At 36.1% G+C, this 15,000-nt stretch overlaps 1 protein-coding gene across 3 annotated transcripts in view; it reads right to left on the bottom strand.

Annotated features, from left to right (window-relative positions):
* Nucleotides 1-10,850, bottom strand: part of LOC119599314 (3'-5' exoribonuclease 1-like) — an 11,669-nt gene extending 819 nt beyond the window's left edge. The window contains exons 1-8 of one of the 3 annotated variants that reach the window (XM_037949096.1): nucleotides 10,735-10,850; nucleotides 7,470-7,686; nucleotides 6,708-6,831; nucleotides 6,060-6,258; nucleotides 4,633-4,771; nucleotides 3,103-3,255; nucleotides 1,242-1,331; nucleotides 872-1,047 (exon numbers count right to left, since the gene is read on the bottom strand). In XM_037949096.1, the coding sequence (XP_037805024.1) occupies nucleotides 872-1,047; nucleotides 1,242-1,331; nucleotides 3,103-3,255; nucleotides 4,633-4,771; nucleotides 6,060-6,258; nucleotides 6,708-6,831; nucleotides 7,470-7,658 (1,070 nt within the window). In that variant the 5' untranslated portion in view covers nucleotides 7,659-7,686; nucleotides 10,735-10,850. Of the gene's footprint in view, nucleotides 1-871; nucleotides 1,048-1,241; nucleotides 1,332-3,102; nucleotides 3,256-4,632; nucleotides 4,772-6,059; nucleotides 6,259-6,707; nucleotides 6,832-7,469; nucleotides 7,687-10,706 lie in introns of all 3 variants that reach the window. The other 2 variants (XM_037949241.1, XM_037949168.1) reach the window with 2 other exon arrangements.
* Between the last annotated feature and the right edge of the window lie 4,150 nt (nucleotides 10,851-15,000).

Below are 15,000 nucleotides of genomic sequence, written 5' to 3'. Positions count from 1 at the left end.
TTTTTTCTTTCTTTCTTTCTTTATCACGCATGATGGTGTCATGGATGTGAAAATGTAAAATTAAGAGTACATAATACAACTGAATAGGTAAGCTTTCTAAATCAACATCCAAGTCAACCTTGTTCAAATGTATTGAGAATGTTCATTAATAATTAATATGACAATTGACTGTGGAGGGCTGTAACAATGGAAAAAAAAATTATTACAAAAATTCATTTGCTTCATACATTTTATATATATATATATATATATATATATATATATATATATATATATATATATATATATATATATATAGAGAGAGAGAGAGAGGAGAGAGAGAGAGAGAGAGAGAGAGAGAGAGAGAGAGAGAGAGAGAGAGAGAGAGAGAGAGAGAGATATAGATATAGATATAGATATAGATATATAAATAGATATGTTTAGCAAAATCATTACAAAATTTCAATCCAGAACTGATTTTAAGATTTTTGCCAAAAGGCAAATTCAAATAACTGTTATATTGCAACTTTTGAATTCTCTTATAAAACCACACAAAAATTAACATATTAATTCTTGATCATTCATATAAATTCCCATAAATTGTTTCAAGATTTAAGGAAATTCATTAAAATACTTTATATGAATTCCTGTTAGAATTTTAACAAATCTCAGAATAAGATTGAACCGAGGCAAGGGGCATAAAATTGGATCTTACACTTGGACTGAGTTGCCCACAGTGTGTCTCCCACATGGGTGCCCAGCAGCAGGTATTTGCTGTTATATATCCTACCAAGAAATGTGGGTGTTACACTCTGAGTGGCGCATTGTGAATGGGTTAAATGTAATTACCAGTTACATTATACAAGATATATATACTCAAAACCTTTCTTACCCTGGTATATCACTGTATCTTTCACTTGTAGAAATTTCTTCATTCAGTCTCATGTTAGCCCCATCTCTCAAAAGTCGCATAGCAATACGAGCAATATTATATGCATCATCACGGCCACAGTGAGGTTTGCCTTCAAATCTCATTCCCAATGTACTTAACATGTCTTTTAGGCATATCTGCAATTATTAACATGAGAAAAGCATAAAAAGAAAAGAAGAATGTGATCAATAAGGTTAACTCTTCATAAAATATTCAGTGATAAACAATCTGATATTTGTCCATGTCTATGTATTAATATCATATACAATATTTAATATATATACAATATATGCAAATAAATAACCATTATTTGCTAAGGCAAGTACTTTACCCTTACTCTTTTGGAGTTATAAAAATTGCTATAGGTTTTCCTGATATTGATCCACTGTCGACACCATTTAGGAAATGGCAGATTAGATATCTGTGGAAGAAATAAAAATGAAATAAATGAAAAATGAAATAAATCAAGATAGTATCTAACAGAAGTCACATTACTTTACATATTCAAATGCCATTACAAGTATCCAGAACATTTCCAAATATCAACCCAGGAATACATATTTTTCATTGCAGTACTTAAAAAAAAAAAACAATATATAAAGTTTACTGGAAGACGAGTAAAATTGCCTTCTTTCATATCTGTAAAGAAGTTGTATAACAAAAAAGCTAACTGGGTAATATATAGTGTTCAATGTCTACAATCAGACCTGCAGTTCATAATGTGGTTTTCAAGTACGTTCTTTTTTTTTTTTTTTTTTTTTTTTTTTTTTTTTTTGTTATACTTATAAAATAAAAAAGACAATGAAAAACATATAGCACAATGAACAGTAAGTTTGACATAGCCCATATCATTATGTAACTGTTCTCATGAGCATTGTGTGTGTGTGTGTTGTGTGTGTGTGTTGTGTGTTGTGTGTTGTGTGTTGTGTGTTGTGTGTGTGTTGTGTTGTGTTGTGTTGTGTTGTGTTGTGTTTTGTGTTGTGTTGTGTTGTGTTGTGTTGTGTTGTGTTGTGTTGTGTTGTGTTGTGTTGTGTTGTGTGTGTGTGTGTGTGTGTGTGTGTGTGTGTGTGTGTGTGTGTGTGCTCACGCGCGTGCATGTGCGTGTGCGAGAATTTTATTTACGTACAGAATACTCCACAAGTGCCCGTCACCAATGAGTCTAAGAGATGGCCCTAAGTAAACTCACCTGATTTCCCCATTCCTTGAATTTTCAGGATTTTTTTCTAATGATATTAAGCCCATGCCACTTGGAAAAGGTAATATTCACTGTAGTTTTGTTTTGTAAATGCTCTACACACAGAAGGCTTGACAAGTACTCAGCCATCAAGGAGTCAATTAGTAGACCTCATGACCTCACCTGATTTCACCTTTCCTTGAGATTTCAGGAAAATTTGTTTTTTACCAAAGCTATCAATATCGGGGCTGTTATTGTTATTTTTGTCATTATCATCATTTAATTATTACTACTTTTACTATTATTATTAGAAATATTATAATTTTATTAACATTAAAATTAGCAATATAGAAAAAAAAAAAATATTTCCAAAAATCAAGGAAATGGGTAAACAGGTGAAATAGGTCATACTAGTAACTGCCTCCTTTGTGATTAAGTACTTGTAGAGCCATAATTAATAAAGTAAACTCACAGTCGGCATGGCATCTCTGGCTAATCAAGCTGATAGGAACAAAATTTAAGAATGATTCTTTCAAAAAATCAAGGGAAAGAGTAAACAGGTGAATAAGCGACTCCTTAGTGACTAAACTCCTGTGGAAACATCAATATGTAAACAAAATTAACAAACAAAAATCGGTGGACATGGGATGTATTTACATACCATCATGGCAATGATGTGTTAAAGTTTCATCAATTATATAATAATGCTATGTAAATCTTGGTTTTGCAAATCATATTTTACTGCCTAGTTTGCTATATGTTTCTTCCTCATGTTTCTATATCATTTATATTTGCCAGAAAACAAAGATATTAAACATCTGTATTATTACATTCAACTTAAAATTAAAGAATATTTAAGCCTAAATTTCTAACATTGCCATACAGACAAACAGGTCTGATCACTGACTGTGACCAGACTTTGGTAAATAGCTACACAAACACTGTAAATGATCCCCTCTGAGCTATGGCTTCTCTGCAGATATGAAGATGACTGTAGTTCTCCTAATTGCAAAATCACCTTGCACTGAAGATACATAAACCTCCCCATGTCCCAGGGTCCATCAGTCACCACTGCAAATCTGCCAGACTTTTGCAGCAGGTTGTGCTCTTTCAACCACTCTTCAAACTTCTTTAGGACTTCAGGGAACTCTGGTGCATAATTCACAAGTTCCTGTCAAAGGTAAACATTGATTTAACATGGAATAAATTAATTGTAAGCATCATTATAGAGAAGTCCAGGATTGTTTAACAATTGATAAAAGAAGTGTTATTGGGAACTATAATTTCACAAAACAAATTTCTGGTTTTACTGCTATGAAAACAATTCAGACATTCCTGTTCTTTAATTACTTGTTGTATTTTTCTTTTTATGAAGGCTTGAAGGTAATCACTCTCATACATATTAATAAAGGATGTGCTTTCAATTAGGCACACTCAAAGGAGGACTGGGTATATTGTACCAATTTTCCCACAGGATACTTGGAATTGAGTGTGATGTTTTCAAGCATCCTAATGTAGAATTTTATCTGTTTGTTTCAGAAATACAATTTTTTCATGCAAAGTGAATTACAAAAAGTACCCGGATGTGCCACATCTGAATCAGATCAATAGACTGTGTTAGGGTGGTTCAAAATTCCCAGTTAAAAATAGAATCCTAGATATGCATGGGACTCACATTACTAAACAAATAGCCTTGTGATTTGCTAAAATAAGACAATGGGAAGATTCACATCAATACCATTTTGTGACACCCCATACTGGTTCATGAGGTTACTAGAGGTCAGGTCACAACTTTCCCCACACTATATGAAAATATCAAAGTTTATATTTGGTGGCATAATTATTTGAAAACAACATCACAACTTCTGGATTAAGGTAACAAGTATTGCATATGAGTTCCTGCAATGCTTTTCCAACAATTAGGTCAACAAATAGGTCACTCCAGTGGCTATTCCATTTAGAATGCAGAATCCAGGGACTGCAGCATCTCTGCTACTGTGTGCAAGATCCAGTACTATATGTATACTAATTGTGTGAACCCTTACTAAATGCTCTTTCATATATCTTCTACATCTAACTTGTCCAACTGTCCCAAAAAGCAAGCATCTTGACTGTAATGCAACATTGACATCCATCATGCATTAATAATTGCTCCTAGGGCATACCTGAAGCTGCAGGTTGTACATTGAACTAAGCGGAGCATAAATTGCCCAAGGCCATGATCACAATAGGCAAGCTAAATCTGCTGTCAAAGAAATTGTGCAGCACCCTTCAAAACACCAGTACTTGATAAGGGTGGAGTAAATACTATGAAACAATACTCTTTTTATCTGTGAAACTGGTATTTCTCAGCACTTATTATTTTATCTGCTATAGTCTTGCCCTTACTACATTACATCTGCCACTGCTAAAATATCACAGCACATAAATTTCTTTGCAGCAGAATTATAACTCATACTGAAGAAACAATCTACAATCTTATAAAACAACAAATTCAAGTATTCTTTTAAAACAAATTAAATTAAAAATATAATTTTAGTTAACTTACTTGTGTTATTCCAGTTAGGCATGTGCAAAATTCAGTAAGTTTTGGGTTGATGACTGGCCGAACATATGAGTGGAACTCTGCAATTATTTTGCTCTTGCTGGTATCTACAAGCATTGCAGGAAATTCTATGATCTCATGTCTGTGGAAGAGAAAGAGGATTGAAAGAAAATTGAAATGTAGAGAGTGGTTGAATATCAATGAAACCTTCACATAAAAGGTTTTCACTGGAGAGGGATTTTTACAAATCAGACAATGATTTTCACACGATGATGAAATACTAAACTGATGCTCAGCAGAAGAATGACAAAGTACAGAATAGTGACACAAGGCACAGAAAAATCAAGAATAACATCCCTCTCATCAGTCCTATACTCTATTTAATGGTACACAACAATATAATGTGCAAGTTTGTGTTGATCTGTCATTATAATGAGAATAATAACAAACCCTCCTGATCAGGATTTGAATCTCTGCTAATCCAGTTCTGAACCAGACTGAGCAGCACTAAACTAACTGTACCACACAACCCAGGAAAAGGAATGTGCAACTAGAATCTTCCTAGCTCCAGACATTACCTATTTATTAATACTAGAGTAAAGAGGGTGAGATTTTACACACATCATCTATGGGCATTGGTGGAACTGATTCAGAAATTCAAATCTTAATTCAGATGTATTTATATATCTATGAAAGATGGAATACAACAATGCATTGATATAATAAAAACTCCAGGTCCAAACCATGATGAGCAATGCTAAACTAACTGTCCCACATGACCCACTATCTATATCAAATATTTATGGCATTAATCCATTTTTCATGATAAGGAAAATGGGAGATTCTTTTTGGTAACTTCTAGTGTTCAGAGCATGGAGAAATTGATCTTGCAAAGTAGAGCATGTTTCTTTTATGATGATCTGGACAAACAGCTACAAAGTTTAGACTAGTTATAGAAGAGACAGAAGGCATGGGAAAAGCATTGCAATGGGCAGGGAAGTGTGCAAGTTGAGCAATCCAGCCAAACACCAACAGACACATGAGACCAGGACTGAGACAATGCATGTGGACTAACAGAAAGCCTCTCTGTTATCCAGCCAGTTTTTTCTCAGAATTATAAATTACATAACATATAATGTGCTTACAGTAATGTCTTCTGACATGGCAGACTCTGAGTATTAAATAAATAAACACATGTCTAACACATTAAGAAGAAGAAGAAGACAAAGACAAAGACGAAGACGAAGACAAAGACGAAGACGAAGACGCAGACAAAGACAAAGACGAAGAAAAAGAATTTTAATATATATATATATATATATATATATATATATATATATATATATATATATATATATATATATATATATATATATACACATATACATACATACATATATATACACAACAACAACTTTCTGGTTTCTCACCTATAAGTCTGTGAATTTCCTGCATCACATGTGGCTTCAAAATCGATGACTAGGTAATAGTCAAAGTATTTGTACAGCTCAATTTGAGGGTCTTTCTTGTACGCCTCCTCCAACTTCTCTGTTCTGTAATAAGACTTTAGCCTGTTCTTTCGGACCTCTCTGTTTCCTCTCTGGTCAAGTCTGAGGGAACGGAGTTTCTCTGAAAGTGATATTATTGGACTTATTGAAACAGAAAGAAGCAAAATGAGGAAAACAATCAAAGCTACATGGAAAAAGGGTCACAATTTTGTTTTATGCTCATAGGACTAAAACATTAAGAAACTATAATAACACTATACTTTTCAATAAAATTACAAATAATGGTTTCTTTGGACTGAACTACAACCTTTTCCACATAATTTCTGAGTTAACTTAGACTGTCATCTATCATATAAAATATCAATACACACAGTAAATACACAGTTTATTCTTGTAAACAGATAAATACATTTACTAAACTGGGTAGTGATGGTAACAAGAGCCATTAGCTATTTTAATTTTGAGGATAATCAATATGGCACAAAAATAGAAGCTAGATATTAATTAGGAAGAGACAGAAAGTGGAAATATTAATGATCCATATATTCAAGTATTGCTATACACACTTACGTTTCAGTTCGTCATTGCTCATGCGATTAATCTTTCCGTTGATGACGGCTAATTCTCGAAAAACTGGGTTTTCATGAGAGGATTTCTCATTTTGGCTATTGTTGGGCTCTTCCATTTCAACATCCTATTTAAAAAGAAAATGAGAAAAAAAATATATAGTAAAATTTCTTATTGTTATCATAAAACACCAAACACATATATAAACACAAAATATATACATAAATATACATTCAATCAATGACTAGTTAAAGACGATAATCTAATAATTTCAAATAATGCCAAATGCACAGCCTATGTTATTTCAAAACAACAAATTCATCGAATCTTGTGCAAGAAAGTTCCTTAAAAGAACATCATACAATGTAATTCATGCATCATTGTAATTGACATGAATGACCCGTTGCTCAGTGTCTGCTACGATGTGAATAACACGTCACCCAGAGCCCCGACCAAGTCAGCCATAACGTGAAGCCCACACATCATAGTCGGGTGTGAGTTAATAAAGAGGGCAAACTTTCAACTGTACTTTTTCTCAAAAGGGATTTTTAAGACACTGGCCCTCCTTGTTCTTGACCCTTGATATATGAGATAAAAAGGAATAATTCTCTTCCTAAAGATACAAGAAACAAAACCTAAATCAGTGTGTAAGAGAACATAATTAGGCTACATTATCTCCAACTGCAGCTTTAATGAAAAAAAAGGGGGGGGGGGGGAATAGTTCATTTAAACAATAAAACTTGAAAGAAAACTACAAATACATACCTCGCCACTATGATCCCCCCCAATATCAACATCAATCATTTCAACAGAAGTGTCTGCAAGAGCACTAAATACGTTTCGATGGCTGGCCGCACCAGATGCAATCAGCTGCGTGTCTGAAAACTTAAGAACTGGAGCCTTTTTTGTTTCCTTGCTCTCTTCATTTCCACGAGGTTTTGTCCTCCTGATCATTGTGTTGACTGAATTGAAATGCTGCCACCTGTAGGTAAAATAGAAAAAAGAACAATATGAAGAAATATATAAGATAATCTATAAATATAATTTTCTTAAACATCAATACACTGAACAATGAGCTGCACTGACTTGTTGACACTGGAAGGGTATGAATTTATATGACAAGTCCTCTGTAATATTAGCCAATCAATTTCATTTACACATACATGGCACCAGAAATGCTTAGTCATCAAGAAGTCAATAATTTTGTGTACCTGGACTCATCTGTCTACCTTTTCTTTAATATAGAATATTTTTATTAGTAGTAGTATTGTTAATAATATAACAATAATGAGTGTCAATAATCATAACAACCATAACAGTGCAAGAGAAAAAAAATCTGAAAATTTGAGGAATGCTGTAATATGGCAAACTTTGTGGTAACTAAGTATTAGTGCTACCATCTGTGTAAACACAGTTCAAAAAACAAAACTACTATGGATACTACATTTTTCAGGCACCATTATATTAATATATAGTAATTCTTTCTCATATAACAATATCTAAACAATACATATTAATTTACTTTTGTAAAAACTGAAGGAATAGCCTTTATATAGAAATCGCAAATGAAAAAATTAAACCGCTTTTTTGATAGAATACCCATGTCCTGTTTTTTTTTTTTTTTTTTTTTTTTTTTTTTTTCCTGTGTACATAACATAAAATGAGGGGTAAATACATAAACACATTCTGCTAATCAGCACAAGGAAAAGGAATTCCTATCATGACAAATGAAAAACTCATACTTAAAACCTGAACTGTCAAAGTCATGAAAGAAAAGATGACAATACTTGCATACAAGTCATTAACAGAATATTCAACTAAACAAAAAAAAGTAATTCATATGATACTGCTTTCTATCACATTTTTATCTTCCCTTTCTTTTAATAAAAAAGCTCATGATTAAAATAACTCAAATAAAACTGATCAGCTACAGGAAACAAATTTCTCCCTTCAGTAGAAACCATTTAATCCTTCTGTAGCTTTGACTCTCACACTAGACCAAGATGTGCATTTTTAGTTCAATCTTGACAGTCAAAGTTTCTGCTTACAAATTATTTTCTGAATTAATTTATCAAATGGCAATGTAATATAATAATAATAATAATAATAATAATAATAATAATAATAATAATAATAATAATAATAATAATGTTATTTACAATAAAATACCTAGAATAATCTCAAATGCATGGAAAAATATATATGCTGATTCATAACCCTGTGGAACCAGTTGCCTGGTGGCCCTCACATGGACCAAAATCCAGGCATTAGTGGCTTGGTAAGTGGCTTGTAAGCATGTAGGCCTGGCCCACAGCAGCACTTGTGCCTCTCTTTGCAATGATATTATTCAAAAATATTTTAAGTGTTTTTTCCTTTTCCACAGTCTATATTTGCCATTTGTTATGCTGTCTCAAAATTTTAACAATGTTTTTGTTAAGTAGACTCCATATTATCTCTCCAGGTAGTCTGCAAAAACAGTACCAGTATATAAAATTGTGATATTTGAGTCATTTTTATCATTCTTTCAATCATCCAGTTTTCTATAACACACTCTGTGCATAGTGAGCAGGAACAGGAAATAGTGTCCTCCCTAGACCCAGGTTTTTCCAGGCATGCCTCATCCATGGCAATCTCATTTAACAGAAATAATGAATGAGCCCCTTCCAAAATGAGTCTAATCTTACTCTAAGAACTTTGTGCACTCATGACAAGATGTTCCTGCCACTTGCTACTCAGCAACAATACCTCATGGTGACATCTTCCCACCACCCTGGCCCTTTGCCAGATTTTTCATAATACATCTCCATCATCCACTACTCACCCAGATTTTTTTCATGACATAAAGGCTGCATCATCCAGGTCCAAAAGGTTACTATCCTGGCCCTTCCAACCAGACAATATGTTATCTTGTATAAAATATAACCAAGAGTAAAAATGGTGAACATTAAAATGAGGATCAGAGAGACAAGCACAAAATATGTCAATATCAACTATAGAACACTATCTACAGAACTTGATGGTAATGCCCATAATTGCCTAACAAAGATATGACCACAGTGACACAAGCACATGTTGTGGCCTCTGTGCCTGTCACTCTAGCAAAATGACAGCAAATCTCTACCATCTGTAGAACATCTTTATGATCTGCTGTCTAATAAGTCTGAACTATATTTTGCTGAATACGACAGACAGACATTTGTTACCCTTTGTCTAAGTACCAAAGAAGCAGAGGTCCTAGCACTCATTCTGAGGATAAGGTCCTATGCTGAAGAAATTGCATAAAGACAATAATTAAACTATTGGTAAAAGTTTTAAACAAATGAATGAACGAACCCCTACCTAAGTGCACAAACAATCACAAAGTTCACCAAATGAACAAAAAACCCTTTCTAACCCGAAGGTTTTCCCCGCAAGACATCCTATTTATTGCCATTGGTTAATGTTACTGAGAACGAGGCTGGAAAATAGAGGGAAATGACATCTTTTAGAGCATAAGAAATAGAGTATTAAACAACAAAGGTACAGCTGCAGTGACCTCATATTTACTAAAAAATGACGAAAATAAACCGCTGCATATCACCGCTCAGAGACCAAGTCCAAAACACCCTCACACAGCCAGAGTTCTTAATGTCACATTTTCTGTAAGTTGGCATTAAGTGCTAATAAAGGAGGGATAGTGGGGGCTTCCCCCCCCCCCCCCCCGTCTAGAGAATAAAAAGAGGATTGCAAAGCTTTGTCTTGGATTTTTGGTTCGCGTGTAACCCTGGTTTTAGGACTTCGTCTCTGGAGGTGCGTCACTCTCGGTAACATATATCAAAAACCATTAAGCATTCGTAAAATATCTCTAATAAAACACACAAAAAATCGGTATCCCACAACTAGTGGAACTACAAAATAAAAATACATATCAGCAACCAATACTAATATTCTTATAGCTTTCAAACAAAAGCAAAAAAAGAGACAATAACCAAACAAGTACCTACTGTTGCACTTGCCATTTACCTTTAAAAAAAACCCTTTATCAACACACCTTGCAACACGACTGAAGGCGCTGAGGGAAGCTTTGTTATGAATGAATCCACGCGAGACTTTGAATCTTAGGCGAACGAGGAAGACGTTCTTTTAGCTTTTGGGGGAAATGGGGGAGGATAAATCATATCAGGGAGTATAGACTGATATAGTTTGAAACTCTATAGGAGAAGAAAGGATAAATTATATATTTCTTAAGCTACCTTTTTTTTTATTCAACTTATCTGATAACCGAACCCTGGGTAATATTTGTATTGTTTTTATTCTCACTAATGTGATACTGAGGGAGGATAAATAAATATTTGTTTTTTTCTTCTTTGAAAACTGAACCCTAGGTAATGTTTATATTATCTTTACTCTCATTAGTGTATTTTTGTAAGCGGGTGTGGCTGGGGGGAATGGAGTCATTGAGAAACATGCTGGCAGTTTGAAAAGGGCGGGAGCAGACGGTGTCATCATGGTTCCTCTCCTTAACCGGGAAACACCAGCAAGAGATGGGTGATAGTAGCCAAGAAAGGGCAGAATATCTTATCTGTTGATTTTATTAAATTAAGAATTGGGTAGTGCGAAACATCGCAAGTTTGCATGCAGTTCTCTTGCCGAAAATGAAAGAAGGAAGACTGGTACCATCCTTGAGTCAGTCAGGAATGTTGCCTGCTTAACTGTTTCAACATGGATTTGTTGAATGACATGGAGGACAGGTATGTATATATATATATATATATATATATATATATATATATATATATATATATATATATATATATGTGTGTGTGTGTGGTGTGTGTGTGTGTGTGTGTGTGTGTGTGTGTGTGTGTATGGTGTGTGTTGTGTGTGTGTGTGGTGTGTGTGTAGTTGTGGTGGTATATTATATATATATATATATATATTATATATATATATATATATATATATATAATATATATTGTGGCCACACACACACACACACACACACACACACCACACACACACACACACACACACACAACACACACCAACACACACACACACACACACACACACACACACACACACACACACACACACACACAACACACACACACACACACACACACACACACACACACACACACAAAATATATATATATATATATATATATATATATATATATATATATATATATATATATATATATATATATATATACATATCGTTAGTTACTGACTACCAATTACTATAAGGGTGATGCGCCAGCTCTAGGAAATAGATATAATTTTGATTCCAGATATTGCTCAGTGGTATCTTATAAGGAAAATCTAACAGCTAATGATAAAATAATTGAGTTATTTTCTCAGGAGACTGGCATAGTAATTCATAATATTCCCAATTAAATCCTTTTATTTACCTTGGATCAGAGTTTCAAAGATATCTTTATGGCTATGCACTGATACCCGAGCCACAGTATCTCACTCGTTACAGAGAGCCACTGTCACCATTGAATATACCACGCACAAACTATGTTACGCTCTGTTCCTTCTTTGTCGCCCTTCTCTGAGTCATTTATGTCGTAATCTACATTTGCGTCGTGTTTGCATGCGCTTCTGTTTTCCTGCCCTTGTTTCTAGTCTCTACCTATCTCCATACCGGAACGGAGCAACTAATATAATTATTTTACAGATGAACATATGTTGATGTATAATTTTGGTTTATGTAAATCGTAATTTTCAGTATAGCCTCATGTTAGAAAACGTCTATGGAAAGCATATTTGCGCAGAGGTACAGTGCAGAAATTTTCAATATGGATCTATATATTCCTTACTGGTATTAGGCATCCTTAAAGGGTGGTCAGACTGCCCACAGATTCGTCAAATCCAGTTATTTTTAATATTGAGGTTATTACTGTCACCAGAGATGGCAGATGAGGTCTGAGATTTGCAATACTAAATACTGCATGGTCAACACTGCAATTAGGATACAACATAGGAAAACATCAAACAAATGGATGAATCGACAACCTTCTCTCATGGCATTAGTGGTAGTAACATAATAACGTTGGTGAGATTATTAGTAAATGTCTTGAATCATTTATATGTCTTGTTAATCTATTTTTTACCAGTTTTGTAGTTACTTCTACGAACTCTGCTTTTTTTTTATTATACTTAGTCATTTCACCTGCTTTCTAAAATCAAATGTCTGCATTGGCAAAATCTAGTATACTCTGTTTAATACTTTCTAGGTCGTCAGATATTCCTTATTCTACCATCTTCCTGACATATCTATCATCATCATCATTGGGGAGCTAGCGCTGGCGGGGGCGCATAGCTGCATCCACCCTTCGTTTCCACCTACGAGGGACCCTCATGGCAAGCCACCAGGCAGGGGCCCGGCCCATCTTTATCTCTTTACGACAGGTTTGATCGATCTGCCAAGCCATGGCTTCCTAAGTCGCCCCACAGGCCTCCTCCACCCAGGGTTGTCCCGAACAGAGACAACCTGGTGGGCAGGATCATCCTGTGGGAAACGAGCCAGGTGGCTGTATAGCCTGAGTTGGCGCTCGCGGATTGTGCAAGTAACCGGTCCTGTACCAGTCTCACGGTGCAACCATTGGTAGGACACATGATCCCGCCAACTGTACCACATGGTCTGGCACAAAGACAAGACCCCAAAGCACACGATAGCGTCCAGGTTTCACTACCGTATAGTAAAACAGGGCCTTGAGGACAAGTAGCTTGGTCCTTTTGCACAAGTACCGGCATCTCCAAATACTCTTGTTGAGAGGTTTCATGACCCCTGCTATCAGGCCAATCCATCTCTGACTTCCTGACTGACAGCCCAGAGTCATGAACTGCACTACCGAGGTATATAAAGCTCTCTGTGACCTCAATGTTCTCACTGCACGTACCTACTGATTGAACAGGATCTCTTAGCAGGCCACCAAAATCCTGGATCTTGGTCTTGGTTCAAGAGACCTCTAGCCCCAAGGGCTTCACTTCATTGCTAAATGCATCAAGAGCCGCCACTAGGGTTTCCAGAGACTCGGAAAGAACAGCAACATCATCAGTAAAGTCAAGGTTTGTAATCTTGATATTGCCCAGAGTTGCTCCACAGTGACTTTGGACAGTAGCTCTACCCAGTATCCAGTCCATGCAAGTGTTCAAAAGTGTTGGTGCAAGAACACAGCCTTGCCTCACTCCTGAACTAACAGGGAAGAAGCTCGGCAGGCTCCCACCACACTTTACGTCACTTTCAGTACTAGTATACAGACTTACTATTAATCCAATAATCCTTGTTGGAATTCTCCTCAGTCTCAAGATCTCCCAGAGTGATTCGTGATGCACTGTATCAAACGCCTTCTTGAGGTCGATGTAGGCTGCAAGCAACCCATGCAATGACTCGAAGCACCAGGATACAGTCTATTGTGGACTTACCAGGAATGAATCCATATTGCTCTGGCCTTGGTGCCTCAGCAGGTGGTCTCTGATACATCTCAGAAGGATGGGAGCAAGAACTTTTCCCGCTATACTGAGCACTGTAATACTTCGGTGATTGCTGCAGTCCTACCGATCTCCTTTCCCCTTTCAGAGAGGAATGACCACACCCCTCAGCAGGTCAGGGGAATGGTACCAGTCTTCCAGATGGCAGACAGGACAGCATGCAAACCCCTTGCCACAGGTTCTCCATCAGCCTTTAGCAGTTCAGCTGGGATGCAGCAGACACCTGCTGCTTTACCACTCTTCAGCTTGGAGATCTCCACCCTTCTGACTTCATTCAGGGAGGATGGATCCTCGCTAATGCAACGGGATCTCGACACTGCCCGCATCCAAGTTGATTGTTGGTGGATCAACCCGGTATAACTGCTTAAAATACTCAGCCCAATGCACCCGCACCCCATCAAGATCTGAGATTATCTGGCCACTTGCTAAGCTGACTGCAGTCGTCTGTGAGGAGGGCTTTGAGTTTAACTTTTACAGGGCTTTGTAGGTAGGATGAAGGTTGTTTACTAGGAAATCGCTTTCAAGCTCCTCTGCAAGATTCCTGATAAACTGTTTCTTGTCCCTTCTTAGCAGTGACCTAGTCCTGCGCACCAGAGAACGATGCAAGTCACGATCCCCTGACAGTCGAACTGTGCGACAAGCATCTGTGGCTTCCAGTGTCTCCTGCGAGATGAAATTCTGTCTTCCTCTTGGGCATTCACCAATCGATTCTTGGGCGTTTCATGCTTGAAGGTATCCCACAGAAAAACAGGGTCTATCAGGCCCCCGAAAGCTGAGAAACGACCAGAGATAGCCTCAGCCAACCTATCCT

Source organism: Penaeus monodon, chromosome 1, assembly GCF_015228065.2.
Source record: "Penaeus monodon isolate SGIC_2016 chromosome 1, NSTDA_Pmon_1, whole genome shotgun sequence".
Classification (NCBI taxonomy): Eukaryota; Metazoa; Arthropoda; class Malacostraca; order Decapoda; family Penaeidae; genus Penaeus; species Penaeus monodon.
This window is presented reverse-complemented; position numbering and strand designations above follow the sequence as displayed.